The sequence below is a fragment of the Anopheles ziemanni genome, chromosome 3, assembly GCF_943734765.1.
Source record: "Anopheles ziemanni chromosome 3, idAnoZiCoDA_A2_x.2, whole genome shotgun sequence".
NCBI classification, from domain to species: domain Eukaryota; kingdom Metazoa; phylum Arthropoda; class Insecta; order Diptera; family Culicidae; genus Anopheles; species Anopheles ziemanni.
This window is the reverse complement of record NC_080706.1, coordinates 70,120,631-70,147,856: the sequence shown is the minus strand read 5'-3', so window position 1 is coordinate 70,147,856 and position 27,226 is coordinate 70,120,631. Positions and strand designations below refer to the sequence as shown.

The 27,226-nt window shown below is 42.1% G+C and overlaps 1 protein-coding gene across 1 annotated transcript; it reads right to left on the bottom strand.

The window, feature by feature from the left end:
- Positions 1 to 15,810: 15,810 nt before the first annotated feature.
- On the bottom strand, positions 15,811 to 18,932 carry LOC131285378 (fibroleukin-like). Its single transcript, XM_058314231.1, has 3 exons — positions 18,692 to 18,932; positions 18,091 to 18,538; positions 15,811 to 15,919 (listed from the first exon to the last, which is right to left on the bottom strand). The coding sequence occupies exons 1-3, from the start codon at positions 18,930 to 18,932 to the stop codon at positions 15,811 to 15,813; spliced, it is 798 nt and encodes a 265-aa protein (XP_058170214.1).
- Between the last annotated feature and the right edge of the window lie 8,294 nt (positions 18,933 to 27,226).

The window sequence follows — 27,226 nt, the reverse complement described above, 5'->3', positions numbered from 1 at the left end:
AAGTCGTCCGACAGTTGTTAATGGATAGGCTCATTAGTGCGACGAGGTTTTGCGAGCGACTTAAAAACTTACACTACCGACTAGAGGCAGAAAGGATACGGTGTGAGCAAAAAAAACAGGCTCCCATCATAACGATGTGCGTTCGGTTGGAGCCGGCTGCTTCCGTAGCGCGAAGCTCAGTTTCCGGCAGCATCTGGTGGCACTAGTCGCGATGTTGACACAAAAATTCAGCGAACATATTTCGAACGATAGCTTGGCACTGGTTGAACATAGCGAAAAAGGATACTGAACGTTGTTGGAGTTAGTTTTGGAAACGCTGTGGAAAGCTTACCAACTATACTGATTAGGAACTACAGTAGAAAAACCGCTTGGAGGTTAAACATAAAAATCCTTTACCAAAACCTTGGTTGTCGGAGCGTTCTTTTATTCCTGTACAAAAGTTTGTCCGAAATTTAAGCACCAGGAAAAACGCTGTCTAGCAGTTGCACCCGCTTAAATCGTTAGCTTATCGCCGTGGCAATGTTAACGACCAGTTGGACGCCTCGGGCTCCCGCTCGGTGACGGTTGTAATGAATTCATACAAAACATAATTTTATTTGCACATCATGTCGCCGGCCGCTCGCGTTGCATCCCGAGCATGACATCGAGCCAACACGCGTTCGGCCACAGGCGGGCGCAAAAGAGCCTCGGCGGGACGTCGCCGGGCGTAACGTGTTTGCGCAAACAAGCTGCGATAAAATACGGGTTTATTTATTTTTCATAAATCGAGTACGAGCAACCACGCGCGTTAGGGCAGGGTCTTTGTGGGGGAAGCGGTCAGTCAGTCATCATTATTTCGTTTTCACGAAGGTCCCGTAGTCGATTCGAGCAGCCATGGTGGTACCTTGGTGGTTGGGGCTCGGATTGCCGTTTGCGACGGGTACATCTGTCCTATTCGACGCTAAGGGAACGCGCGGGCAGCGTAGATCAAAGCCGTGCTCAACCGTAGGATATTTCGGTGTCCCAGGCGTACTTCTGACCAACCAGTGCAACTGTCCGGCCGAAACGAGTGTCAATATTTATTCCCATCTTGCAATTGCTACCGTCGTTTATCGGGGTGAAACGATTACAGAGAGGTTAAAAATATACGCACAATCGAGCTTGCCTCCATTTGGAAACATATGTTTTTCTCAATATGTTTATCACTGTTAACAGTACGTGCAGATAACATCAACACACGTTTAAGTTGCCAATAATACGAGTGAAATAGATTATTAATATATGGGCCTGAATATAGCTGAGGATAACATTGAGGAAGCGCAATTTAAAATTTTAAGTACTATATATCATTGACTTGACGTCACGGCGATGGTCGATAAATACGGGATTGAAAAAAGAACTACGGTTCTAACTTTTCTACTTGATAGTTACGTTTTAATTTAATAATTACAATAACGGCAAATTGAAAATAGTTGATATTTTATCGATTTCCCCGCGTTGTATAAACCTTGTTGTATAACTATGCTGAATACACCTTGACATATGTGTAGATGCTTTTTTTTTGTTTATGTTAGTAAAATTGAAATGATTTTATCAAAAATTGGTGATCTAACAAATCTTGAACAACGTCTGCAGTGCTTAAACTTCATGTGTGAAAAGTTTCAGAATCGACGGTTCAGTATTGGTCAAGTTTTTAGTGTACACATAACTCCATACAAAAAAAAACTAAAATATGTAATAGATGCGAAAAACTAAACCATTTGAGAATATGTCAAGCGATTGTTTATATCTCAAGAGGTCATTTTAGTGTTAAATTCTTTTCTCATCTCTCCTTTCGTCTTGAAAAGGCGATTTAGCTTTTCTTCCGCGCGGGGGGTGGGCCATGGATCAGGAAAAAGCGATCAAGTTCTGCGAGTGCACGGCCGACGCCACAATTGCTGACGGTCATAAATTTTGACCGTACAATTCACTTAACGCAGGCCAAACACAGTTAACGCACTTCAGTTCACCCGAAATGGGACCGTATGGGAAAAGCGAACGGACCGCGCATTCGTCCAAGGCCTTAATCGCTCGATAACCATCGTTGGTCAATTTTCGGGTCGTCGGGTCGTCGGGATGTCCTGGGGAGGGCCGGGCGCCGGGCTGTGGCGGGCAACTTTTCGCGTCCCTTTCGTCCAGGACACCCAGGAGTTTGTTTATTTGGTCGGTTTTCGTTGACGATGTCCTTTTGTGCGATGGGAAAACTGTCAACACATTTCCCTTTGGCCAGGCACGATGGGTGGCACGGTGGTTCGGTTTCTCGTAAAGCACTTTTCAGCTCTATGCGCTTCGCCAGCAACTCGCAGCATCCTCTACGGCGCGTTCGAAAGGTGGAAAAAGAATGATAGGGCTTAGTGCAAGCGAGAGCGAAAAAAAAAGAATAAATTGATAGGAAGGAATAGACACCGGAGAAAACCCTGGCTGACAGCAAGCAGCGACAAAGAAAAGTAGCATCGGCGAGCAAAAATCACTTTAATTTATTAAGGTCTCAAAATTTATTACTTCAATTTTCTATTCAATCTCCTTTTATAGGTTTACAGGATTTTATTTTGCCACCCCGGCATTGCTGCTGTTGCTGCTGCTTTTCCGAGCCGTTGGGTGAATATTTTCCAGCTCAACACTTTCCTGCCTCCTGCCTCGCTCATGTGCGCTCACCCGGTGGAGCCACGTCAGTGTGATGTCACGCGAGGAATTGTACGAGGGACGTCGGCCCCAACACTGCTGGAAAATCTTTTTTCCCCTTATATTGCTCCCATGCATCCTTATAAACTACTTTTTCTCCACAAAGGAATGTTTCCCTTCCTGCTCCAAAGTTCACGGACCGAAAGCTTTAGCCACTTTTAAACCATTTCCCTACCCCGTGGGACCTCCTTGGGTGTGTGTGTGTCCGCGCGTTCGGGTAAAAAGGTTATGTCAATCTCACCGGGACCACTAACGGCCGGGAATTGCAAGCATTCTGTTGAGGGAAAACTTGCTCCACCACGATGGATTTAAATGGTGATAATAAATCTAAGCACGCTGTGCGGTTGTCCTTGACGATGTACAGAGTGGTTGATTACTATCCGTTTCTGCAGCATCAAAGAGGTCGTAGCATAGAGGTCGTAGAGAAAGGGAAAACTTCTTGTTAAAGTTGGGCACATGAGAGGAATATAATATTAGAAAATGCCAACGACAAATTATGCTAATAGAGAAGCAAATGAAAATCTGTTCTTTTTTAACATCAGTGAAATTTCATATTTTGCTTTACTACTAATTATTAGTTTATCTATCTTTGTAAATTTATTATGGATTCTATCTGTAACTCTTCTTTTTATTAAATTTTCTTCATATACTTCATCCTATCATCCTTTTCGGAATCATCCGTTCGAACTTAAATTTCTAGACAAGTTTGAGGTTTTTTCAATACTTCATTTTGTGGTTTGTCATGTCAAGCAATTTAGAAAGTTGGTTGAATGATTAATGAATTTGCATAGATTAGCACGCTTTCAGCTCAAAACTATCTTTAAAACACGTATAGTAACATTTGAAAACTTATTTGGGCTCTATGATGGCTTCCGTGATCATTTTCCTAGCCCTAAATTGAATCTCGCTCGCTAAGGCGTGCGAAAACGATACAAGCTTCATCCCATTGATCTTATCGAATAAGTGACACCGGGTGAACGTCTTTTCGGTAAGTGGATCTGCTCGATTTCCATCGGGTTCAACGAGCGCGGCGAGGTGGGAATGAAATGATTTTTCCTCGGAAAACGAATTCAATCAGCGTTCGATCAGGTTGCTGCGCTCCACGCTCTAGCAGTGTATATATTGAATCTCGGTCGGCACACTTCGAGGATCCTCGAGCGCACACTCGACGTCGGAAAGGATTGATTTGTTTTCCTAGCGCTTCACGGATCTTTTTGGCAAATGCATTCGCTTAGCCCGGGAGGGCGTGAAGCGAGGGAGTTGTGGATATGTGCCTGGCGTAACCTTGGCATACTTTAGCGCAAGAGTAGCGCTGGGGACGAGAATCGAAGATTGATTTCTTTAAATCTTGACACACTTTTCAAATGCAATTTTCCAAGATGCTGGTTGGAGGACGTTTTAAACAAATAAAGTGTGCTTTAGAGTTTCCTCACAAGACTTGATGTGTATGGTTCAAATTGATTGGATTTCATGGATTTTGCAGTAAAAATTGAAGTCTTTTGCAGAACGTAGATTTGACGTAAGGATCTTACACTATATCATAACAAAATAGAATTATATTTTGTTTAAAACATAAGAACCAGTATTTTTTAAATTCTTAGATCCTGATTGCTTGAGTTGAATATCAAAGTTCAAATACATTTTAATTCATTTAGTATGTTTTCTTTTGGATAAATCATTTATGTGAAAACCGGTCGTTTCTTTGTTCGATTGTGTCAAAAACATTGTGACAAATTGACTCAACAATAGAGTCCTCTGTTTGGTTAGCAACAACACGTGACGCGTTGTTCATGGTGGTCCCGTATGTCCTGTCAGTCACTGTCATGCATCAATTTGGTGACACACACACGAGCTCAAGTTTTCTCTTTCAGCGTGTCTACCGATGATCAAACTGTGGAACTTCTCGAAATATTTGCTCCACACATTGTGCGTCAATTTCGGTGGCGTAAAAGTGAAACCTTACAGGGCGAAGCTGCGCGGGTCATGTTGGGTCCGCAACTATCGTATCCAGGATCTTGTCGATTTGCCCGTTAAACGATGCTATTTACCCGGTGACACTTACGCGTGTCCCGGTCCCCGTGGACGATAAATAATAAACGAAGATAACTTTCCTGCCCGCATATTTTCGCGTCGTGTCCTTTTTTGCCGTGCGGACGTCGAAAGCGACAGTAGTGGCCAGGTATGATCGAAAGCAAAAATTACCCTCGGAATGATAGCCTTTCCACCGGTCGGCTGGCAACTTCTACCCTTGCCGGAGTCTGCTGCGGGAACGATCATGGTCAAACCGAACGACAAAAAAAGGCGAAAGTCCTTCGTCCGATGCAAGACAAACGAGAAACCCGCGCCAAACTGCGCGGGTCGGCAATTTTCCGGCGCAAACGCAACACGATCCGCAGCGGCGGATGCAATTCGGAGCAGCTTTTACAGGTCACCCGCATTCGTGTACACAATCATTAGCCGGTCGCGAAAGGGGGGATCGAGCCCGAAAGGAAGATCGAAATTAACCCTTAACCATCGGGGTGGTTCCATGAAAACAACTCTGAAGGAGGTAAGGAAAAGGGCAGAAACGCTACAAAAATGCAACTGCATCGCGCGAGCGGATGCAGATGGAACAAGATTTTGCCAAACCGAAAAGGACGACCGCATAAGCGGACGGCCCAGTCGGCCGAAACTGGTTTTGGCAGGTGCAATGTTTTGCTTCGACGGCGAAACGAATTTGTGATTGAAATTCGCTTGATCTTTTACCAACTCGGGTGCACCTTTTGCGAGATTTTTCATTTGCGAGCATGAATGGCGAACAAAATCGAAGGTTGGTTGAAAGTTAATGAACGTTTATCGAATTTTTATACTGGCCTAACTTTGTTTGAACATCTAGTAACTCACGCTTACGCTTTTGGATTAACAACAATTTTGTAACAAGACATTTAATAGCTTGAATGACAAAATTTAAAGTGTGGAATAATTTTTTCTACAATTCTATTTGAAGCAATTTTCGTTAATTTTCTTATTGACAATTTTATTTATTTCTTTTCTCATTCTGGGCGATCTTATCTCTTTTGTAAAGTTGATTTAGCAGGTTAAAAATTATGCAATTGTATTATAGATTTTATGTAACAGATTCGAAAGACCCAATAATGAAACAATTAAGAATGCTTGCGAAACGAGCGAATAAAATTAAACTTAAGATTTCTTTAAGAATTCCTCTTCATAGCCTCCCCTTTTCTTCGCTTCTTCCTCTACCAAACTCGCCGTAATGTATTCCGCCTCAGACGCTTGTGATTTCTGCGAACCTTTCCTGTTTGGCCGGGACAGACGCCCAATGCCGATGCCGAAGGACATGAGCACGCTGGACATAACGAAATTTATGCACTTTAGGGGCCAGGTGCAAAGCTTTTTCTTTCCACCCCGACCACACTTTCCCTCTTTGTTTGTCCCCACCCCCTTTCCGGACCACCGGCTCGCAGCAAGGCGGAATGCATTTTGGCTTTTCAACGATGCAGTGTGCGGGGTTGTTATTTTTCTTTTGCTTTCGAACCGTTTTCGTTTGTGCACCTTCGGACCTCGGGTTTGTGGTGCACTTATCGTCCGGGATGCATCGTATTCCTTTTTTTTCCTTTTTTTCGGGTCTGGCACGCTCCTGCCGTGCCGTGCTGATGTTTTGCCAAAGTTTAGATGTTATTTTTCGGTGTCCTCCGTGCGCCGGCCTAAGCCGAAAACCGAAATAACCAAACCGTGTGTTTCCATTACGTTTCTTATCGTCAAGATTAGATTTCGACGCCGTACGTACGGACTGCATGTTTGTGAGGATCCTTTTTTTGCCGGAAGGAAACCAATGGCGTCTGCTTTTCGTTTAGGTTTCCATAATATTGCTGTTCTAGAAACGCTAAAAGTATGCCTGCCTTTTGTTTAGGTTTAACTTTTATTTTGTTGATGATTCGCTAGATGGACAAACAAGAACGTCACATCTCACCTGCCCAACGCTGGAGTTGTTTCAATCCGAGACCCATTTTAGCGGGTTGTTTGGAGTGACCTTTTAGAATTTATCTCTAAAATTGCTCCTCCAACATGGAAAGGTACGCGAGATTTCACCTGCTTCTCGAAGAGCGTGTATGATTTTTCAATTGAGTCTTTTCGTAGTGATTTCCCTTTTTTTTAAGAAATAAAACTATTCCAAAGTACCCTTTTAAGTTAGGTAAAAGGTTCGTTATCTCTAAGTCCAATTCGTGAGTGATAGTTTTATCTTTTGAATGCGACTTAGAAGGACAAGAGGGTTGTAGGAAGGGTTTATGTGTTTTTATGTTTCACTTAAACTAAAAGATATAACAATACGGCAGCGTCCGTCATACCCCAATAAATAAATAAATTAAAAGATATCTCAAGAAATTGAGGGGGGTTTTATATTGTTTGATCTTTATAACATGGTGATTGAAAACAATCAAATATCGCTCAATCAAATTAGGTTGTTACAAAGATTTAGAAAATACATTCTGATTATTTCCAAGTTCTATAATTTCAACACGTTTAAAAGAATTAATGATTTACAAAACAAAAATTTAATAACCATTAAATTTAATAAACAAAACATTAATAATTGAAAAACATAGCAAAAAAAGACATAAATGCTAACATTTCTTTTGATAATCAAAACATAACAATGGTACTTAAAATATAAACTGATAATAATAAAAAATAACAAAATAAAAGAAAACGAAATCAATAATTTACACATTTTTATTAGGATACTTCCATGTATCTTCTTCTTCTTGGCGTAACGACCTCTTTGGTCATGCCTGCCCGTTAAGGGCTTACGAGATTTGTTTCCCTGTTGTACGTGGATAGTCAGTCCTCTCGTACAGGGGAGGGCCCGGTCTCGGTTGGGATTCGAACCCTTGCCGTCGAGGTGCTGGGCCTCGGCGCTCATGGGCCGATTTTCTAACCGGCGCTACCGCTCGGCTGTCGCGGACCCCCCTTTCCATTTCCGACCCTTCTTCCATGTATATTCATCTTAAATGCTAATTGTTTCTTGAAGGCTTTTAAAACAACATCAAACTGTCTTGAATAGCTGTTGCTCGTTCTTTTGAAAATAGCTGATGATATATTCAATCTATTATTTTTCCTTTGATTGCTTACGCTGCAGACATGCCATAGTCGTGTTCTCTTACAGAATTTTATTGCGGTATGCTTACATACGCATGCCTTTATGCATGCCGCGTCCTGCCAGTGGAAGATCCCGTTACAGCAGTATCGTACTTCAGTCTGATTGACCTAATTCGACCGAACAGGCAATAAGTACGAATCAATCAGCGGAGAAAACATGAGCCAGGATCAAGGAAAGCAGCTACCGCCTCGTCTTGCGCATGGGACCGTGAGGGCGCCGAGGCGTGGGCTGCCGCCGGACTTCCGCCAGACCATAATTTTCGTCCTCGGTGCGGCAGGCAAATCTTTATCGGCGAAGGAAATATGACACCCGGGGCAGATGAGAGAAGAGGTCCTTACGGTTGCCGACGGAGCCTCCGACCATGCCGGCAAACATTGATCCGGCCACCGGGCGGCTTCGGTTGTGTTTAACCGGCCTGTCGGCAAACTTCCTCCCAGGCTTTCCTAAACATACAGCATAGCGTACATATACGCACGAGCACATTCTTGATGCGGATCGAAGAATTATAGTTTTTCCCTTTCATGGCGTGCCGCTGAATGCTCCGGAAACGGGGAGGAAAACACACACAGCGAGAAGCTGAGGTTCTTTTGTTTTATTTTCCACCCCGAGTGGCCGGATTGGAATGGAGGCGGCGAGCGCTGCAGAGAGATAGGCAGCATATCTCCAATAATAGAATTACAGTGAAATAAATGATCATTATTTGAGTTTTATAATACTGCTTAGCACCGCAAATACGCCCGCCAGCACTGCGCAACGAGCGGTTCGAGGCAAATCGGCTTCCATTCGATCCTAGCGCCATTTTCGGCAATCGGAAATAGGGGTGCGTTTGCGACGCGTTGGCGAAAAGCTTCGACTCCGTTCTTCGGAGCCCCAAAAACCACCGGTACAATGAGCAATTCCAATAGGAGGAGACCGGCAAACGCTGGGGAATGGATATAAATCGAATATACCGCAGCCATTACATCGCCAAGGAGCACTGCGTAGCGGATCGATCGAAGCCTAGTGGTGGGCTCGCGTGGAGAAGATTAGTGGCATGTGCCTGTGCTAAAAGTTTCCTCCCTTCTAGAGGCACAAGGCGAAGAAGACGTGCAGGGAGGGTGATGAGGATGGCCCATTAATACATCAGCAGCACTGGAAGCTGCTCGATCGTAGTCTACGATGTGTCTGCGGAGGCATCTTTTATGGGTTTCGTATGAGGTGCCGGTGTTGAGTGGGCTAGTTTGGTGAGAAAAATCTATGACGCCCATAAAAGATGGACCCGAAAATCGATGGTTATGATATTAATTTAGCTCGCGTGCAGACGTTGTTGCCGGGTTCTGGAATCGATTCTGCAAAATCTGGGACCCGAACGGTAGGGGTTTATCTTTTTCGAATAAATTTAATCGTCTTGTCAAAGTAATGTACGATTGTGATAATTTACTACAGAAGAGTACGATTTGTTGTGAAGTAAGAAAAATATGGAAATGATTTAAAGGTTTTGTTATTTTTGTTTAAACTTGATTGACTTGATGATGTATTTTGATAAAGAAATAGAATTAAATTGTAAATGTAAATTTAGGTACATCAAGTACCTGGCCGCCCAAATATATAAAAATATCAAATTGTGCTTCCGAACAAATATAAGAGAAAGAGTGAAAGATTTTTGGAGAAAAAGACCAACAAATTGTACTCGTCTTTTTTTCGATACGCAATTGCAGTACTTTTTTTAAACATTTTTCTAGTTGAACAAACACAATAATCAAATCAAATAGATCTGAATAAAGAAACACAGCTCACTATCAAGCGAACTGAGATTTATACCCCGAAACAACGAGTTATTTCTTCAATAAAACTCAATCATAAAATGTGAAAGATTGATTGAGTGTAAAATAAATTCAAAACAGAGTAACTTATTAAATTTCACTTGTAAAAATGACTATTTAACGACTAGTTAAAGGTAAGAAACTATTACTAAAATTATTATTTAAAGGTAAGAAACTAGAAAGCCTTAAAAATTGTACATACCAAAAGATTTTATATTTGCGACTAATATTTGCAAATAATGTTGAACAGTTATTTTACAACTGTTAAACCAATACGCATAACACTCTGCTACTGAACAGAAATCTCTGTTTGAAAAAAGCTCGCGTTTAGAAATTTGCAACACGACACAAAAAATTCCATTCTTTTTAGTCCACCGTCGTTAAGTTCAAACAAAAATGTATTTTCTCATGTTTGAAAATAACAATGTATTTAATACATCTACGAAAAAAAGGATCTCACGAGACTGGGCTACTGTGGAAAAAGCACAACAATACAAAAGGTGTGATTAAAGCGCTGCGAAATCTCAACCACACGCGTTGTTCGATGTCTATTCGATAGCACTCGAGACACTTCGAAACATTTTTCTTTTCTTAAGGACCGTGATGAAGAACTTGATAAAACTTAGAAAAAAAGGAAACAAACCAACCAACCGAGCCGCCCGCGATCACTGCGTTGAAAGGAAGTTAAAAATCCTCACCTTTTCCGACAGAGCCTGAAATTCGCTCCAGACCAGAAGCTCGGCGAAGCATGCAGGACCGTTACCGTAAGCCGACCGATGGCGTAACAAATCTCAAATCCCTAATTCAGTTGCTCGACAGCGTGAAACGGCGTCACCCCAGGGGGTTTTTACCGAGGGCGCTGCTGCACATTCTCGCCATATCCAAGAATGATTTACATTCAAAGTCGGTCAGGTGAAACTAAAACCCGCAAATATTTGGTCATAATCGCTTGCCGTACCGATTACGAGGTGGCCGGGCCGATGAACCTTTCGGTGAGTCCTTTTGTGAGGCCGCCAGGGTGCGTCGCAAGTAGGTCGCAGGACGTAGGTAAGGAATAAAAAAGTGTAAGCTTCAAAAGAAGTGGGTTCAAAAACACATAAATAAATAAAAAGCAGTTCATGTACGGGAGAAAAATACTTCGGCGTACAAGTCCGAGCTGAGATGACGAGCTTATGCTTAGAAGTAAAGGCAAAAAAAGGAACTCCCTCCATCCCCTTCCTTCTTTAAAGTGCTTTGCAATGGGAGAATGTTTGCCCGGTCTGATGAAGAATGGAAAATCATGGCAAAAGGCGAGCATAAGTAAACCTTATGAATACTGAGCGCTGGTTTCGGTTGCCGGCTGCCAAACGCAAGGGCAGCATCCACCGCCACCGAAAGGGACGTCTTTATCGGGGTTTGTTTACGGAGCCCGCCCGAGACACATGCACAGCGGCAGGTCGAACCACTGGTCGGGAGAAAAAACCACCGAACCAGTGTCGGAAGGTGGAAACGCTCGGGAAAAGGATTTGTCCGAGCGGCTATCAAACATCAGAGCGATCATACCGACACATACACACACACACACGCCGATGTCGGCGACGCCCCGGGAGAGAAATCACGCCCGAACCCGGATAATGTAGCCAGATCCGGACGGCAAGCCAATGGAAATCCGTTTTCCGGCACGACCGTTCCGTGTGCGATGATGGTGTGACGATGGCGTGGCCGTTTCGACGAAATCACCGACGGGAATGTGCTTGTTTGCCTTGGCGGGGAGGTGGAAGGGAAACTTTTCAATATCTTTTTGCCCGCGCTTTGTATGGCTCACCTGAGATGATGGTAGGAAAAACGATAATCACTATTACCATAAAGCGAGAGCAAATTTCACAAGCCACACAAGGCTGGCTTTGGTGGAAGACTATACAGATGTTAAATCGATCGCTAATCCCGACAGGATTAGATTTTTACTAACAAAGTGGTGTTTATATTATTTGTAAAATAATCATTACTTTCAATACTAAGGGATACAAAGGATTTCGGAACATATTTTCTTTTTCAATTTTGGTTGGAAATTATTGTTGCAACATCTAAATCTGTTGATCAGATGAATGTATCGTAGGCAATGTTGTAAACAGGTGATCTTTTAAAGGACATTTGCAATTTGCCGCTGATCATAATAATTTTTCAATAATTACAGTCAATGCGAGCATGACTACGAAAAATCAAAACGGAAATTATAGATGATAGGGCGATAAAGAAAGAATTAAAATTTAGAAGGAAGGATTTTAAAGGAAGCTGTTAAAAATTATGCTAATTTGGTGTTGTTGCTGTCAAACGTAACATCATGCGCTCTGCAAGGATATGATGTGAATTTATAGCAGCTCAAATCACTTGTTGTATACTTTTATACATATAAAAAGATACACATTTCGTTTGAAACGGAATATTGAGTGGCGAAAAGCATAATGTCATTACTTCGAAAATTCCATTAGTTATAAACTAATCGAAAACCAATCATATAACTTATAAAAGTCGAAAGGGAAAGGAGAAGTCATAAGGGAAGTTTAACTGTCAGAAGAACTTATGAACAAGACGAATAATTTCAGGTGATAGCAAAACAATCTTAAATCGATCGCAAAAATGTCATCGTATCGAGTGTTTGTATTCAATTTTAGTGATTAAGATAATAAATGTGTATATACATGTTCGTCATAGTGTGCCTTAAAACTATAGCTACTCTTAAAAAATTTGCAGAAAAAAAAAATGCAAAGCACGAATGTTTTTGTTTGAATGATTGTGTCAAAATGAAAATGTAAATATTAACTACACAAGATCAAAGAACAAGTAGTGATGAAAAGGAAATTTATAAAAGAAACAGATTTTCGTTTGTTCTGTCCCTTCCATCGATGAAAATTGACATTCCGCGTTCCGACACAATCGTAAGAACATTGTCTGTGATGCGATCTTCGCGGCTCGATTTCCATTTCCTGCCCAGCTCGTGGCTCAATTCATTATGCAGCCTGCTTTTGCACGCCACCGCTTCGGATTGCTTCCTATGCAAACAAATATCCGACAACCGAATGAATCGCACAAACCCAAGCGACGGACCCCGGCAGCAGGTGTTGTCGGAATCGATTCTGTTTATTTTAACCGTCACCGAGCCCGAGTAAAGCTCGGGGGAGGGTGTCCGGTGCAGGAAGCCGGAGATCTGTGGTTTTTGCGGCATCTTACGACCCAATCACGAACCGTGGCATTCCCGTGAGTTCCGAGGCACCCGAGCTGCCCGTAATAAACAGGACGTCCGGTTTGTTACCGCTCGGAAGCTTCATCAACACCGTCGGGAACCTTCCCTCGCTTCTATTGTGTTCCGCGCCTTACATGGGCCTACCCAAGGTCCTCCCAGAGGCGCGAATGAGTGATTATTTTCTTTCCTCCAATGAACAGAAAGAACCAGATAGGTTCGGATTGTTACAAAAAAAAATGGAAATACAGTGTTTGTATCTTTCCATGGTGCTAAGAAGCCTTATTAACCCACCGAGACAGCTCCTTAACGGGTGTAATCCCTTTGTGCTGGGCCGAACACAAATACCGATTTTTTTCAAAGATTTCGGACGGCACCGAGAAGAAAGCGGCTTTTGCGGAGGAAAAGATTTACGAAAAAAAAAATAAGAAAAACTCCGTGCAACAAGAAGCGAAAGTAACAATAGCAAACACATAATAAGCCAAATCGGATGGCAGAAGGCAGGCCGGTAAGAAAAGAATGGAGGAAAAACATGGATAGGCTTCGGCAGAAAATAAGACACAACATCTCGCCATCGCAAAGAGATCGTTTTGCACACAAAGAAGTCAAACCAACACACCGAGGAGCGGAAGAGGCAAAAATACGAAGGAAAAGAACTAGGCCTTCAGGGAAAATGCGGGTCGCAATGGTGACGGGCGCAAGAAAGAGGGAATTTATTTTCATGCAATTAGTCTCTATTTATGAAATAGTTTATTTGTTCCCGTTCGCCCTCGGACGTTGCGGCTGATCCGCTCCCGGATGCACCCGGGATGCGGCTTTTTTGACCGGAGCTGCAGCAGGACAACCGCATTTTTTTCTGCACTCCCGAAACAAAGATCCTACCTTTTCGGTTCCGGTTCCCGACTACGAAGCTTCTGTGGCCGGCTTTCGGTCAGTCGTTCTGTCGTAGAATTATGCTTCTCCTGTTTCGTTGGCGGCGAGAAAACGAGCGGGAAATCGCAAGGGATCCGGGCCGCCCGGTCGAGGCCGGGATTGGATTGACGGCGATATGCGACTTGGCAGCTGGTTGCCGAAGTCGAAGCCACCGAACGTGCAAAAAAAACCACCAACGACACCGCTAGAACCCTGAGCCCTTTGCTTAGAATTCGGATTTTATTCATTCCGGTATCTGTTGTGGATTTCACCCTTTTTTTTCGTTCAATTTTTATTCTTCCCGCTTTACACCCGTTTCTCTGGAGATCTTTACGGGAACTGGCCCTCAGGACGGAAGCGCCCAACATGCCTCGGTTTTATGACTCTTGGGTTTAAGTTTTATTTTCCTCTCCACCCTTTTCCGTGCCTGCACCCTGTTTTGGGCCACAGGATTTCTTGATTTTATTCAAAAAATTTTAGCCATTTTTTGCGGTGGCCTTAGAAATATACGACATTGCAATTTCCGAACCAGTTTGTTTGCATTGCAAGCTGCATCGGCATTAAGGTTGAGGACGAGTTATTTTGGAAGTGTGTTTCGTTCGTAGGTTAGTGAGAAAGGGATAAAGGCATCGATTATAATACTGAAGGATAAATCCCTCGATTCCAAACAAGAAGTGTTTTAGAAATGGTATCCGCCCAGCCTCAATGAAGTTATCTTATTGAATTTCCTGAATAAAATTGCATCGGTTATTAAGTTGTTCGAAACGGTTGGAGCAGCTCGCTTGCTTTTTTAGATTTTCCTACTGTGGAGACAGGCCGACTTTCGAGAGAAAAGGGACTTCTGGTACACACATTTGGTCAGAAGAGGTTGATGAGCCAGATGAGTTATCTACAAGTTATCAGACTCGAATAAAGGTTTGGTTGGTTGAACCCCTTCGTCAGTATTAAACACTATTAAACAACTATGGTCAAGATATGAGCAGAAGTGAAACTGACATTACCTTGAAGTTTTCAACATCAAAAGTTTTTCCACGTTGACTGTCACGGCTATAAATTTTGATAATTTTTTTTTCAAGTGTTGTACTTTTACAATAGAACATGAAATTGAAACTTATGACTCGTTAAGTATAGCCAGGTAAAAATGATTCGTAAAGCTCCCATTTAAAGTAAAAACTAAATACAATTGCTGTAACCTGTTTTTATTTCATTTAATTCGTTTAAATTTTATAAGAAATTAACTCAAAAAGGGAATAACAACTAAAAAAACCATTCATTACCAAATCATTTTGAAACCTGAACCAACCACAACATTATACTGTACCAAAAGAACATTGGTATGCTGAAAACAAACATAAATAGAATGCGAGACCTGATTTACTCAGATGCATTGAAAAGGCAATGTAAGTTCGCTTAAACTTTGGGCTTTTGACACAAATATTGTTGAAACCAAGCAACATGTGAAGTTAATATCGGGTTTAGAAAAAAAAAATTATTTAAAACAGGGTTTAAAAAACCATATGGCAGGTTTTGTACCTAGGTTAAATACTCAACAGCAATTTAAACTGCCGTTTCTACCAAGAGTGAATAGATTTTCTCCTTTTTACCTATAAATAAATCGTTAAGTTAGGCAAAAAAAAAATTGTTGGACAGAAATTGCTAACCATCAAACGGGTAAATAGCAAAGTTGCTGACTTTCCTTGCCAACACTCGCAATGCGGTTGAACGCTAAACACGGAAGAGTGGCAACTGGCATAAATGAATTTTTAATTTCTATTTGCACTTCGCTCTTGCACGTGGCAATTCACTTAGAGTAGTAGTAAGGCCACATCACCGATGCCCGGTTAGAATGACCTACTTGCGCTAAGAAAGTTGAGAACGAAAAACAAAAAAAATGGATGCAAGAGAAAGCATGTAGCAGAGGGAACGAGAGACGGCGTTGCAAATAAAGTGTTCTCCAGGTAGTTGGCATCCAGTCGCTGGTGTCAATGGGACGTCCGGTTCAATCCCGCCAAGCCGATGATTCATGCACGTGGCAGCTCGATGCACAGGAAGTTGATGGCGGTACCGGAAGGAGAACGCCTTGCGGTTGCCGGTTCGCTTGAGCGCCGGCAGCTGTGATATGTTTGATTGCTGGATATGAAAGTTTAGCAGAAAGAAATAAAAATCTGAACGGGTTTCGGTACCGCACCGGGTTTTTTCCCGATTTGTTTTCTCCTAGGTAAATAGGAACGCTTTTGATTGGCAGCTCCAAACAACCAAAGGGTGATGCATTTTTTCTCGCTTACCTTGAGTTCCTTTTTTAAAGAAAAACAACTCCATAAACTAGCGGTAAATCAGAAAGTCCTGCTAAGCAATTGACAGGACCACAACCGTCAACCGTGGAGAAATGTTTTTAGGGAAAAGGTCCCCCGAACGGCAGTGGGAAGATGAAAGGCGGCGTATTTACATTAACCCTACACATTTCACCCGCCATGTTTTGGTACGAAACGAAAAAAAAACCGCATGTTTTCAAGAAAGAAAGAAACAAATGGCTTCGAGTCCGGTGAAAGAGTAGGCCCGGTGCAAAGAAAAGGTCACCGAGTGAAACCAGAACCATCTCGGTTTGGGTAGATGTCCCGGAAAATTGGCCCCGAGGGAGGGGGTTGGGCATTGTGGCATTTCCGTTTTATTTTCGCCAATTTTTCTTTGCCCCATTCCCGCAGTGCATCCTGCTGAAATAATGTCATCAAAGTGGTTTTTGCGGGTTCAGCGTGGGAAGCCGAAAAACGGAAGAGCGGCCGGGATGGGGAAGGGCCTGATTTCGTCAGTCGGTAAAAAAGGAATGGGAAACGATGCGAACCAACACCGTTCGTTGTACGCAACGATAGGGGTAGGAAATCAGTTTTCCTTCCGCTTCCGCTCGTTTTCCGTGTAGTATTTGGGTTATTTTCCATTTCAAAAACTGATTTCCGTAGCCCTCGGGTGCGTGTGTGAAGCATTTGAAATTGCTCAAGGCTCTTCGGTTGTTTATCTTGTTCATCTGAACACTGCAAAACTACTTGTTGGAGTTGCAGACTTTCAAGTTAAAAAACAAAACATTTATTTTTATTTTTTAAAAGTTCCAAAGGAAAAAGTAATCAAGTTAATAATGGTTCCCAGGAAATGATCATAATTAATAATATCAATTTCACTATTACTGTCTACAATAATTACTCATTAAACAATTTTTCATTATAAATACTTTAAATAGGCCACCACGACGGCTTGGGTTCGAATTCTAACCGAGACTAGGTCCTCCTCTGTACGAGAGGACTGACTATCCATGTACCCAAAGGCAAAAAGTATTGTATACCCTCAACTGGAGGAGGGCAGGTCCTTACGTGTTAATTACTGGAAAATTATAGCAAAATTAAACATAACTGTCAAATCAACCCAAAAAAGGTGAAGAAAGTTGAAAGATTATTTGAAATGAGACCCGTTGCAGAATGTGTTATAATTTATTTGTTTAAAGTTTACTGTACGTTTGCATCATCGTTCATGCTTTCAGCACGTTTCGTTTTTGCCCACTATCTCACATTAGTATAAATTCAATATATTTTAAAATTTATTTTCCAAGTAATGAGTGCATGGTTATTTTTGATACAGCAAACTTTATTTAACTTTCCAACATACAATTCGATTTTTAGGATAAATACATCAACAAACTCAACAACAACGCATAATATATATATTTGAACAGTTGAAGAAAAAACATTATATGAGTATTGTAACAATTTTCCAACTAGTAATATAACAACGAAAGATAAAATAAACATTATCAAGACTTTTTAAATAAAAAAAAAATAAAGACAGGCAAAACTTTGGTCGTATCAAAACCATGTCATTGTGAACTCCTTCACAGTCTCAGTGTTTTTGAGATATTTTGTGATTTAGATCAATACTGCGTTAAATTTGGTTCAATTGTATCGATTAGTAACGCATACATTGATAAACATTATCGAACATGTAATAACGTGTATTCGCAGCAGGTGCACTTTGAATCAACCTCGCACAACGAAAATAGAAACAAAACAGACGTCAAAAACAAGAGGCAAAACTGTTAAGCGGTTAATTATGTCTATACTTCTCGAATCATCATCCTAGAGTATGCAAGACCGTTATATTCATTTTTGTAATTATACCAATACATTGCCTTCACATCTATCTTGTTTAAATATTTTCCATTTAAATTAAATTGACCGCACCAACCGCCTGATTCGCGGTTCAAGAAGCAGTTATTATTATTTCGATCTTTGGTATCAAATTTTTTTCCTTTGACATACTGCAATGCGTCCCCTCCTGTGCCCTCATAGGCTCCCACTGTCTTAAGGTTATATTGTTCAGTGGAATTTCCTATCGCGAACTCCTTATAACGCGCATATTTGTACGTTTGATTGAAGTCTTTAAACTCTACTACCAGCTCGTGCGATCTCTCGGTAGTCAATTGATGAATCTTGGCCAATCCAAACCAGAACTCCTGATTCAAACTCCCAAATCCATTTTCATACTCAGCCCAGTCGCGATTGAAGTCCAGCGCTCCATTGAACCGATACTGGATGACTAGCCATCCGCCTCCGAAACTGTTCTGCTCACAAAATGCTTCAAACGGGAGTTGGTTCTCAGCCCGTTGAATCCGATAGACTCCAGACATACCCGCAGGTGCCTCCTTGCACGATTTGAAATGTCCTTTCATTTGGAAGTATAACGAGGTTTTATTTGAGAGGAGTTGAACCATTTCCAACACCGAGGTTAATTGCGATTGCCAAACTGTATCGTTGGCAGAGTCCGTTGTATTGGATGGCAGTTGATCAATTTCCAATTGTTGTTGTTTGTACCAATTCAGGTACTTGGCTGGGTCCGTTGCATTTGACGCGAATTGAGCGATTTCCTTGCGCATCTGTTCGTGGTTTGCACACGCCGTTTGCTGAGCCATAATCTTGCGAGACTGCACACTCAACACAGTTAGGTTGTATCCAGCATCCCGATCGTGTCGATTGATCGCCCACTGAACGCCGGTGAGCGAGTTCTCCAGTTTGGTCAGCTTCTCCGTAACCTCTTCGTCGCGCTCCTTCCGTCCGAGCTCCATTTCGTGCAGCTTATACTGAAGGTAGTCCAGTCTAGCCATCATCACCTCGAACCCATAACCAGCTACAGAATGCTCACTAGAATTGGCTGGGAGGCTGGCTGCAGCGCTCGGCAAAGTTGGACACAGTAGCAAAAACACACAAACTATCACCAGCGAGGCGAAAACACGCGCCATAGTGGAATCACAACTCACGGTTAAACGGTTTAGCCAAGAGGAGCAACCAAATACGATTGAAACCTCTCAAGATTGTAACTCCTTTTATATGAAAAAAATAACAACAATGGCAAATCTTGATTCTATTCTACATGGCATCGTCCAACATGATAAAGAAACCGCAACTTCTGTGACGTTGGTTTTACCCTCCGGAAAGTAATGTGGTTTTGATCGGTCTCGAATTTGTCAATGTAACAAACAAGATGTTGACATTTTACTTACGAATCTATCACGATCGCCTCAATGCTACAACTGTTGCCGCAAATAGCACCGAATTTTATCGCAAGCAAAGTTTTATCGGACTTATCGCCAACGTTCCCAAACAGTTAATATAGATTACACTTTATGCTGCCTGCTGTTAACAAAATGCACTCTCTTGTGGTCGGAACATACCAACACATGGTCCGGCATTCATATTTCTCAAGCACACGGTTCATTCGCTAAGTTGATCGCGTAGAAGAAGCAACTATCTAAGTGTCGTGAAATAAATAGAGTTATCATGTGTCTCATTATGGTTTTTAATTCAATTTTTTCTTTCGAATTCTACGAAAACTCGTACTTCCGAGCAATGAAGCAGTGCCGTGGAATCAAGGGACCATGACGATTAAAGATGGTCATGCTTATTATTGGTGTTTGTGATCAAATTCCGGAACCTTTAAAGTGTTACAATAGAAACGTTACGCATCTAAAATCAAGCTGAATTAAGTGGATTCGTTTTTACGATCCTAACATAATAATACTTTCAGTTAGAGCATTTTTCTCATTAAAGTAAAATGCTAAAATATGGCCAGTTACAGCATAAAATCATTATCATTTGGATTAAATTCACTTTAATTCTAGGTGCCAGATGGTTTGTTTTACGGGATGGTTAAATTTAAATAAAACTTAAATTAGGAAAATAAAGAAAATCGAATCCCAACCGAGACTGAACCCTCCCGCATACGAGAGGACTGACTATTCACGAACCTACCATTACCAAAGAGAATTCTTGTTATTTGATACATTATGATGCAGTTAGTTTAAAACCCATGTTTTTGAATGGAGAATTGATTGTTGTTTCATTCATTGTAGTTTAAGTTGAATGAAAAACTAAAGTAGATATCTTGAATACTTCATCCTTCTAATTTAACTTGGATCAATTGGTTTTTGACAACAATTGACATCGTTGTGTGCGTTGAAATATTTCAAACCTCTTTTTTAAATTAAAGGGAAAAAATGAAATACAAAATAAACATATGATAGTGAGCACGTGGAACGTAAATTGATCCTTTTTTTTAAATAACCGTTACATTCAATGAATTTTCAAGGTCAACTAAAGCATTGTCCCCGAACAACATGAACAGATGAACAGTTTTCCAACTTCTACTCCCCAGACTCCGGTGATTGCTTGGACACCGCAGTTCCCCGGACGAGGACCTTGCTGCGACACGGATGCACTTTCATCCGATTCGCCCGGGAAACCGAACTAAGATACCAATGACTGGAGGAAACAGAGAGTGGAGGGAAAACTTGTGCAATTTGTATTCCGCAGAATAAGACACAACTTGCTAGATTTGTCTTCCGCCGTTTTTCCGCAACGTTTTGCGCCCGACGGCGACAGTTTCACTATCGTTTTGCACAGTTTTATCTACAATTCATCGCTTCCGCGTAGTATCGTGTGGCAACGCTTCGTACCATGCACGTTTTCCCGATGGGAAACATCCCCCAAAACCCGCTCCTTTTCCCACCTTGCCAGCCCGATCCGCAAGCTGATGTTAAGAGGATGTAACTTTTCATTCCGACAAACACTCCCTGCCCTCTGTCGCAATTCTTCTTCAGAAGCTTCCGAGCTGCATTCGTGTCGTTGCAGTTGTCTTGGCCGTCCGATTCTCACCGAGGATCTTCCGATATCCAGTGCACGTTGTGCTACGGATCCACGTGGGAAGTGTTTCGTGTTTCAGGTGGGAAATTTGTGTTCGCTAAAAGAAAAACTCATCCTGGATGTGGGATCCGGATCTCCCGGTTCCACCTGCTGCCCCGGGAGAGAGCGGGCGGGGAAAAGTTGTACTTTTGTAATAATCATATCATTTTACCGTGGATACAATTGTTCTGCAAACGCCCCGTATTCTCGAGCCGGCGCTGCTGTCTTTCAAGTTTGTTCACGGCAGCGATGGGACGGTTTCGTCCTTGCCCCGAAGGCGTTACCACTCCATTACTATCTGCGGAGAAGCATACACACACAGACACTACAGAAACTACAGAACACCACGTAGCCCGGTTTGCTTATCGCTCACGTTTCTCTCGGTTTGTCTTTAGTTTTTTACTTCGGTTCGAACGGGGTTTGCGGGGTTCGTCCTTCTACGAGCGGAATGTTGTTTTGTAGGTTAACAGTGGAGCTCCTCGGTCGGAGTTTCGTTCCGTAGCAGATACAAACTTTGGAATTGACGTATTACTTCTGCTAGCAAACTGCTGGAAAAATATCTCAAACAGAAGGATTTGTTTGCGTTTTAGCTGTTCTTCTGGCGGTACTTGCAATTTAATGTTAATTGTCCTAGAAATATTGCAGGAAAATTTACGCTTTGAAACAACCCCGGACCTTCTTTCCTGTTGCTTTTATTCACTAAACACTATGAATTTCCTGGAGTGCTGTTTTTTAAAATTAGTTTTCACAGAGTGTTCACCAGAAATGAAATTTTTTAAAAGGTGATGTTCAAGTTTATTTGTTTCTAGTAGAAACAAAAGCTTTACGAGTTTTGATTCAATCAATCATTTTAACAGAAATGGTAAAGAGTACAAATCAAAATTTGATATTTAAAATGATTAACTACTAAGAAAAGTTGAAAGCTTTACTTTAAGAGTTACAAATTTAAGAATCTCAGTTGTAATTTTTAATGAATTTACTTTTCCATAACAAACCAGGTCCTTACGTCCTATATTTTTAGATTATATCTTGTTATTTGATTACTGCTCCTAGAACTAACTTTTATGATAGGCTATTTTTATCATTCTTAACATCTTCAGAATGGAGTAGAATTTGAAATATCGACGGTTTTCCGATCTAAGAATAAAAGAGGACAACTGCGAGCCACCGTGCGATTGTCAAAGATTGATTTATTTTAATTTTCTAACTACTCCGAGCTCACTCTACCGAATTTCACCTCCAACCGCTCACGTTTGCTGCACAAAGGAACATTGATTTTACAAGTTTCGTGCTGCGACACCACTTGGGTTCCCATATTTTTTTCTCTCCGGAGCCGTTTTTCCACCTCGAAACCGCTCGCAGCTGTGCGACCATAAATAACGATTACCTGCCAGGGTTAGTGGTGATCGTCGGGTCGGAGTGTCCGAGCCGCCGGAGCCCCTTATCGCTAATTATAAATCAGCAAACCATCATTGCCTACTAAGCAGCGTGAAAAATGGCTAAACCGTCGCAAGTGTTTGCGCCTTGCAGACCCTTTGGGGGTAGACAACGAAACCTTTAACGGTGCGTTTGCCATTTTCGGTGAGCCTGACGAAATGTTCTTCCTCTCCCCGTGGTCTCCCGGTTAGGTGGGAGGAATAATGGAAATCAATTATTTCGCACCAATCTTTGGCCACCGAACGACGGGACATCTCCTTACAGGAGGTGGGTAGGAATTTTCTTTGTTGAGGGTACGAAAAGCAAACGGGAAAATGTCCCCCGGCTGGAATGGTCGCCGAGGAAAGCTTACATTTACTTCCTTGTTCCCGAAGGAACAGCAATTTCCAAACGATCATAAATCAAAGTCATTAGAACAAAAAGTTCACGCTAACGGCGAGGGCGAGGCGGAGCAAAAAGGTGATGGGAGTGGAAAATTTCGGATGCCTAAATTTCCGCACCCACACTAAAAAAAAAGGACTCCGCACCGTCCATTGTGCGCTGTTGTGATAAGCTTCAACTCACGAGTAAAAGTTGAATGCCGTTAGGATTTCACGAGTGGAAAGAGAAAAAAAAAATGCGAAGGACCAGGCGAGACAAGCAACCTCATGTTTTGCGTGAAATTTGCGTGTTAAATCTGTCCTCCGGCCAGCTGGAAGTGGCCGTGGGTGGGCGAAGCTGACCGCAGCCGGTACTTCCGCCTTTGGCCGGTGGTCATTAGAATATCCTTCGATTTAATTTTACCATTTTACGGGCCCGGATGGCAGCTTCCCCGTGGAGCCGGTTGATTAGGCGGTCGACGGGCGTGAAATCATCGGAATTTAGCAGGCCCCCAGTTTTGATCTCATTTTCTCCCCCGCACCTTTCGGGGTTGGGTCCTTCGTCCTTCATGCTGGTCCCCGCACGATAAGATCCCATCATTGATTTATGGCTCGCCGGCCCCGGAAAAAAGACTGGCCGATGGTTTTGGGACATTTTTTCACCACGCACACCGAGGTACTCCTTAAACCTTTAAGACCCATTGGAGTCCCCATTGTGGTGATTGCCCACCTCACCATGTGCGTACTTTGCACCTCATCGAGCTGCTCGTTAAAAGTCAGCATGGTGCGAAGCCGCGCGAAAAGCATTAGTTGGGAAGGTGACGAGAAAAGGGACATCGTAAAACAGCAAGAGAAAGGCAGGTTAATGGCTTATCCTTAGCCCATGATCGACACCGCTGGTAATGATGCCCGCCGCACGATGATGAGAATGGCGATGATGATGAGTTGACCATCAGTGTCCCGGGTGGAAAGTTTCCTTTCCGATGAGTTTTACAATTTTCCCAGAACCGCCCGGGTGAAACATGCGGGAGCGCAGGGAGGGAGAAAAAGGGACGAGTCTCATTCTTCTCAATCGAGAAGAGTAAAACCCGAAAAACAAAAACAACAACCAACAAAAAAACAACGAGTTAAAACGAAGCGAAGTAAACCCGACACGTACTCTTCATGTAGCGTTCGCGGCCAACTACAAAGACAAATAAAAAGACGGACCCGGGAGCGGGCGAAGGACATTGTTGCTTTTTGAAACGGAATATTTGATTAGGGTTATTTGGATGTCATTTTTGCGGAAAGATAAATGCAAATCCGAAGCGCAAAGGATTGCCAACCCGTCGATGTGCCGATTGCAATCGGACTATTGTTTGCTGATGACGGGAGGGTTTTTGGTCGCTTTCCAAGGGTTTTTGTGTTTCTAATCGCTCACTTTGGTGTGCTCTGCATTAAAGCTCAGCTAAAGGTTCAAGTTTTTGAGACGTTTCGGGGAATCAGTTGACAGTCAAACAGTTTATCGTGATTGCTTGATCAGTTTTTTTTTAAATTATATTTATAAATATGACATGTACAGTATATCCCATAAAAATCCGAACATTTTCTTATTTTTGGGTAGCATTAAATGTTATTTTTACCGTGGTCATGTGTGTGTGTACTCATCTGGTAGTAGTAAACATTGAGACGATGTCATCGAGTAATCAAGTTGAGGAAATTGCTCAAAAACCCGTAAAAGAAATCGTACCGTTTGCGGGATGCCACCTGGTTACCGTTTACCGTATCCAACGATCACTCTTTGGTGGACCACATCCCCGGAAGCCAGGGAGTGGCTATCCATGGTCCACTCATACCACGAAGGACATCAGATCAATGGGAGGTTAAGTGAGGCAAAATCGTAGCAGATCATTCCGGATATTTACTAAGGAAGTTGATATTTTAAAATCTACCATGCATCGGTTGATCAAGCAGGACATGAAATGTTCGTCCAGAGTCAGAGTAAACAGTCATCTTGCGCTAGAGCGAATCAAACAACTACGACTGGAGTTCTTCAAAAGTTTGGTGTCAACATTAAAATAAAAGAATACTTTACTTGTATTCGCTGATGATAAAATGTTCATCGTCGATCGCATATGTAACACACGTATGAAAATTGAGGACGTTCCAGAGAACCTGAAAGTCAAGCTCACAAACAAACATTCGGCTGGAGTTATAGATTTTTAGGCAGTTACACCCAATAGCTTGAAAATGTCTATAACATTTATTAAAGAAGGATTTAAATTTAATACCGAGGTTAATATGAAAATTTTTAAGGACCATGTTCTACCAAAGATAAAAGCTAAGCTTAGAACACAAAAACGCGCCATTTTCCAATAGGACGGAGCACCGTGGCGTACCTAAAGAAGGACTCAAGGGTGGCTGAAGAAAAACATTGAATTTTGGGCAATAACATTTGGCTGGACTTGACTCTTTTGGATTAAACAACATGGGTATACGTTCAGGTTATGGACTTTGGATGTTATAGCCCAGTTGTTGGATCTCTTACAGCTTCAATTGCCAAAGCATGGATCTTGGAAACTGACTCATATATCGAGAAGGTATGCTTTCGATTCTGTCCTCGTATGGAGGAGGTGATCGAGAAACATAGTAGACCAATTGAGTATTGTAATCATAAAAAGCTTAAAAAACGATTCCATGATTATAGCCAGCCATTTGAATATTTTTTATCATTTTGTAAGAAAAACATTTGAATCTAAGGTTCCGATGTTCGCATTTTTTTATGGGACCTACTGTAGATGTCAATAAAACCTGTTTTTCTCTTCAAATGCAAACAATTCTAATTGTAAATAAAATGCAATTGGCTGGAAGGTTTTGATACAATAAATGTAAATATATTTTTATTTTTTAGTAGGCCTGCAATTGCTCATTTTGTGGCGTTTTAAAAATAAATATATGGTTAAAACACAATGTTGTGTGAAGATTAACACCTCATTCGGAGGGTAGTTTTTTCATTTTTAATTAGCAAGTGCCGTCTAGACGAGCCCGATGATAATTCGCTGAGTCGACCATCCCTTTTTGCGTGGACGTCAGATAATGGGTACCGGTTACAATTAATTAAAACCGTGGCTTAAAATGAAAAATTCCATTTTTGAGTGTGAAGTAATTTTCTGCCCGACGTTACGTATAGAGCGTTCCCGCAAATTCTCCCGATCCTGGCGGGACTTTATAGCACTTTCTGATGGATTGATGGGTGGAGATAAAAATAAAAAAAGTAAAACGGGAAAATCAGTACCAGAATGAAAATTACCCACACCGGGATGCATCTGCCCGGCGCGCGAAGGTAATAATGAAGATTCCTGGGCCGAGATTTAATTATAGAGATTCCACCTCACCGAAAAAACACCCACGCGAAGTCCCGCCCAGGGGGGGGATTTTTAAAGGCCGGCGTTCGGTGGCAACAGGAAGTAGAAAGATGGAAACGTGTCGGACTCGGAGCGACCGCAACTCCTGTGTGTGTGTGTGTTCTGGGAAAATGTATAGCGTTTTGAAAAATGGTGAACTTTTCCACCCCCTCCCAAGGAAAGCAATCAACGGTACGCGCCGGCTTACCGTTTCCACAAACAGCTCGGTTTGCCGAGTCGGACGGTTGGTAAAGCTGGCCGGACGTGGTGAAGAAAGCTGTTGATAAAACTTTTCAATCGGTAACCCAGCTGGCGGGAGGTTTTAGGATTGCCTTTTTACCACCCTTTTACGAGGAAGTTTTCGTCCGACGATGCACGGAAAAGCGAAACTGCACTCGACACTCGGAGCAAGGTTTGTAATGAAAAGGTGGGCTGCAAATCATTCGGGGTTTTCTTCATATTGTTCAATATTATTCTGAGATTTAGGAGAAACCGTACCATATGATACAAAGCCTCTACTTGTTTGTTATGATTTTGAACCTCTTTTCTTATACAAGAACTCATAAAACTCGTGAGGAATGCAGACGTTTACTTCATTTGAATTGTTATGTATTTACTTCATATAAGATTGACTATTGAGGGTTTATTTTCTAATGATTTTTGCAACTCGTACATATTTTCATATTCGAACTTCATCTTTGAAACCCCATGAAACCGTATAGCTCGGTGTATCTCCCGATGGATTACTAGCGACGGTCGGTTCGGAAAACTTCTCGATTTACTAACTATCGCGATAAACAAGTTTATTCTACCAAACACCGCTCCCGATGGCCAATTTTCCAACGAACCCTTCGCCTGATCATCGCATTTTCGTTTAGGAATTCAGTCTCGCAAGCTAGTCTTTTTTTTTCTTCCTGTTCCATACGGCGCAAGAAACGGGAAGCTTACGGACACTTTTGAGCTTGCATTGAACGCGCGCCCCCCATTTTCGTCCCGTTCATGCTTTCCGATTCATCTTGCCTTGCGTTGAGATTTTTCTTT